Source organism: Nematolebias whitei, chromosome 18, assembly GCF_014905685.2.
Source record: "Nematolebias whitei isolate Nwh7 chromosome 18, NemWhi1, whole genome shotgun sequence".
In the NCBI taxonomy this organism is placed as follows: domain Eukaryota; kingdom Metazoa; phylum Chordata; class Actinopteri; order Cyprinodontiformes; family Rivulidae; genus Nematolebias; species Nematolebias whitei.
In genome coordinates this window covers 2477478-2481477 of record NC_056515.1, presented here as the reverse complement: position 1 = coordinate 2481477, position 4000 = coordinate 2477478, and the positions used below count along the sequence as shown (strand labels likewise).

General features: G+C 46.0%; 1 protein-coding gene across 2 annotated transcripts in view; it reads left to right on the top strand.

Annotated features, from left to right (window-relative positions):
- The first annotated feature begins 202 nt into the window (after positions 1 to 202).
- The window catches only part of ppp1r3b (protein phosphatase 1, regulatory subunit 3B), a 12293-nt gene continuing 8495 nt past the window's right edge, over positions 203 to 4000 (top strand). The window contains exon 1 of one of the 2 annotated variants that reach the window (XM_037692714.1): positions 203 to 330. In XM_037692714.1, coding sequence (XP_037548642.1) covers positions 308 to 330 — 23 coding nt within the window. In that variant the 5' untranslated portion in view covers positions 203 to 307. Of the gene's footprint in view, positions 331 to 1838; positions 1901 to 4000 lie in introns of those variants that run through there. The other variant, XM_037692715.1, reaches the window with a different exon arrangement.

Genomic DNA, 4000 nt, shown 5'->3' with positions numbered 1-4000 from the left:
ACCCATCTCTTGGTAAAAATACTTGAGTAAAAGTACTCTGATTACTCTGCAGTGGACTCGGAGCGGTGTGGTTCCGGACTTTGGTTTCGACCCCCTGGCTCCGCCCCCTCGGACTGGCGATCACTCCGGCTGCGCGCGCTCTGATTGGCTAAGCGGATGTGTCCACGCGCGGCCTGCGTGGCCTTTGAAGCGCAGACAGAAGAACCGAACCTTCGGCTCTCAGTTCTGGTTCGACAGGAGAAGGAGCGCGAGCGGCTGGTGGCTGCAGGTGACCAGGTCCGGACGGAACCAGAACGAGAACCGGTAGATGCTCCTCACGACCTGCTCCAGGTAAAATAGACCCGCAGGTTCTGGTCCGGACGGTAAAACCAGGAACTCTCAGAACTTCGGACTTTGTTTGAACCTCGTTTCAAAATAAAAGCACGAGTTTGTGAGTTCGGTGCTGTTGGATCTCGAGTCGGTTCTGCGGGTTTTTGACGCACAACTTTGAGTTTAATTCAACCAGAACCGAGACAAGCAGCGTGGGTCGGAACCAGTCTGAGCCACAGGAGGTTCGGAGGCAGAAGCTCGGAATGTTTCGAACCGAACCAGGCGTGCGCAGAAAAACTGCGCAGATTGTTTAAACAGCGCAAAGTCTGAAGACATGGCGGGGGGGCGGGTCCGGATCAGAACCTGAACCAGACCCGGACTGCGGGGTCCAGCGGGACCTGGCTGAAGGGAATCACAGGGACTGGACTCAGGTCTCCTGGTTTTATGAAGGCTGGACCTGAGTCCCGAACTTTAAACCAGAACCCAAATTGATAGGAAGTTCAGTAAAATAAAAGTCCTGAAACTGGTCCAGGTCCTTGGGTTGGATGTCCTGGGTAAACCAAAAACTGTTCCCCCAACATTATGCTTCAGTTTTAACTTAAGTCCCCCTCGTGGATCAGTGTGGACCTGCTGATCCAGTCCCCCTGATCCGGTCCTCCTAATCCGGTCTTTGGGTGTTTAGAGTTCCCTGAGGTCTGGATCAGGGTTCTTCAGATCCTCTGGGGTCTTTCAGGGTTTTTTTGTAGCTGAAGGACTGAAATCCTGACCTCCGGTCTGGATTTCAGTTCTGGGGGTTTGGTTGGGTGATGGATTTCTCAGGTCTTGGATCCTGGTCACCTGCTGTAGGGTCATTATGTTCTGATCCGGCTCTTATCAGAACTCTGAGCTGAGATGTGAGAAGTTTCCAGAACCAGAAAAGAACTAAATAAACCAGTTGAGGTCCAGAAAGCAGAACTTTGGATCAGGTCCAGCGAGACCTGAAGATGCTGAGTCATGGTTAGACTGCAAAAAGTTCTGTAAGCTTGTGCTCTTGGGTCAGAACTAGGACCTCTGGTTCTGGTCTGGGTCATCATGGGGACAGTCGGCCTCACCTGGGATGGACCGTCACCAGGTGCATTGTGGGAAGAAAAGGTTCTGCTGTTCTTGTGGAGGTTCCTGGACCTGGAAAGAAATGTTTGTTTGTTTACATTCTTTGTTTTGATTGCTGTGAGATCCACTTCCTGTTTGTGATCTGTCAAACTGGAATTAGAAATCTTTAACTTAGCAGAACGTTCTTATTTATTTATTTCAACCTTGATGCACTTTACACTCATGACGCTATTTAACATTTAGTTTGTTTCTAGTTTGTATAAATGTGAAATAGAATAATTTTTTTAGCAAAGTATTTTTTATTGTTTTTTATGTTAAGAACACACGCAACAACAAAAAAACATGCAACAAAATCCCCTCCCACACCCGACCAGCTGCACAGACATGAATTCATCCAAGCTTTCTTTCTACAGGTTGGTCCCATTGAGCCTCGTTTACAACAGAGACCTGGATTCAGCAGACCGCATCAGAGCCACTGACACACGGACAGAACTGGCTCGTAGTGCGTCTTAATCTTTTCCAGATGTTGTGTTGGTTGTCAGGTGCACATTAACACAAGGTCAACAATGCAATGAAATGTTCAGAATGAAAAGAACCGATTCGGCCCACTAAAAACAAAAAGGATAAACACTAAAGCTTGTGATAAGGTTACAAAATAAAGTACCAAAAAGTGAAAAAGAAATATATTTACAAGTTCCAACAGAAATGTGGTAAACAACAACAACCTGGTAGAACATAACGGTGCAAGTAGGATGAATTTGTATAAAGAAGTATTTCACAGATGGTCAGAGGAGTTTAAATGTGCATGATATATGTTGCACATACTACACAGGTTGTGTGACCGGTTGTTGCACAGCACCACTGAGATGAACTGAGTTATGATGGCAAGGTGGTGACACATGATCCAGCCACAGTGCAGCAGCAGTAAACAGCTGCCACACATGTGACTTGGGGTGATGTTATTATCAAGAGTTCAGGAATCTGACAGCTTGTGGGTAATAACTGTCTTTGACTCTTTTTGTGCATGATGGCAGACTCCTGTATCGTCTGCCTGAGGGTAGTAGATGGAAGAGTCCATGTGCTGGGTGGGCGTGGTCCTTCATGATGCGTGCTGTACGCAGACACGGCTGTGGTAAATGTCCTGGATGATGTAGAGACTGCTACCAGTGATGTCCTCTGGACTTCATGGACCCAGTTTGTGTCCAACATCCCTATTCTCTGAGGATCCTGTCCCCCCACCCCACATAGGACTGCAATCCTGACCTGGACTTGAAGCCCACCTGTGAGTTATGCAGGGTTTGGAGCTAGTCTGGATGATGTTTGCTGAAAGTAAAGTTAAGCAAATGAACAAATGAAAGAAAGGTAGAAGTTAAATGAGTTTTCAAACATAAGCATACAGATAAATATGTTTATTTTGTCCTTATCACATATTTGTGTAAGTGCATTCTCAGCCATAACCGAACCCCACCCCCACCCACCTGTCGGCACTGACGTAACGCTAAACTAGCGGCTCGCAATGCAGGTGCACTAGCTAAAAAGCTAAAGGCAGCCTCTTCCTTCATGTTCAACCCTCACGCTGAACGCACCCCCACCACTCAAAAACTGTTGGTACAAACAGCGCACGGCTCAGATGTGCATCTGTCTCTCTCACCGCCGACACACCCCCCCGTCCAAAAAAAAAAACTGTTCAGACAGCACGTGGCTGAGATGTGTCTCTGTCACTCTCATATATATATATATATATATATATATATATATATATATATATATATATATATGAGAAAAATAAGTATTTGAACACCCTGCGACTTTGCAAGTTCTCCCACTTAAATCATGGAGGGGTCTGAATTTTTTATCTTAGGTGCATGTCCACTGTGAGAGACATAATCTATAAAAAAAAAATCCGTAAATCACAATGTATGATTTTTTTATAATTTATTTGTGTGTTACTGCTGAAAATAAGTATTTGAACACCTGCCAATCAGCAACAGTTCTGGTCCTCAAAGACCTGATAGTCCTCCTCTATAACGTCCACCTCCACTCCACTTATTATTCTAAATTAGAAGCACCTGTTTGAGGTCGGTAGCTGCATAAAGACACCTGTCCATCCACAATCAGTAAGACTCCAACTACTAACATGGCTAAGACCAAAGAGCTGTCCAAAGACACCAGAGACTAAATTGTAGACCTCCACAAGGCTGGAAAGATCTACGAGCCAACTGCCAAGCAGCTTGGTGAAAAAAGATCAACTGTTGGAGCAACTATTAGAAAATGGAAGAAGCTAAACATGACTGTCAATCTCCCTCGGACTGGGGCTCCATGCAAGATCTCACCTCGTGGCGCATCGATGATCCTAAGAAAGGTGAGGAATCAGCCCAGAACTACACGGGAGGAGCTGGTCCATGACCAGAAGAGAGCTGGCACCACTGTTTCCATGACAAAAAAGGTTGAATCATGTCATCTGGACTTCGTTTTTTTGTTAAAAAGAAACGTTTCGCCCCTCATCCAAGAGGCTTTGTCGGTCTGAGGCCTAGCCATCTGGTATTACCCAGAAGCCACCCAGGGTGGCTTCTGGGTAATACCAGATGGCTAGGCCTCAGAC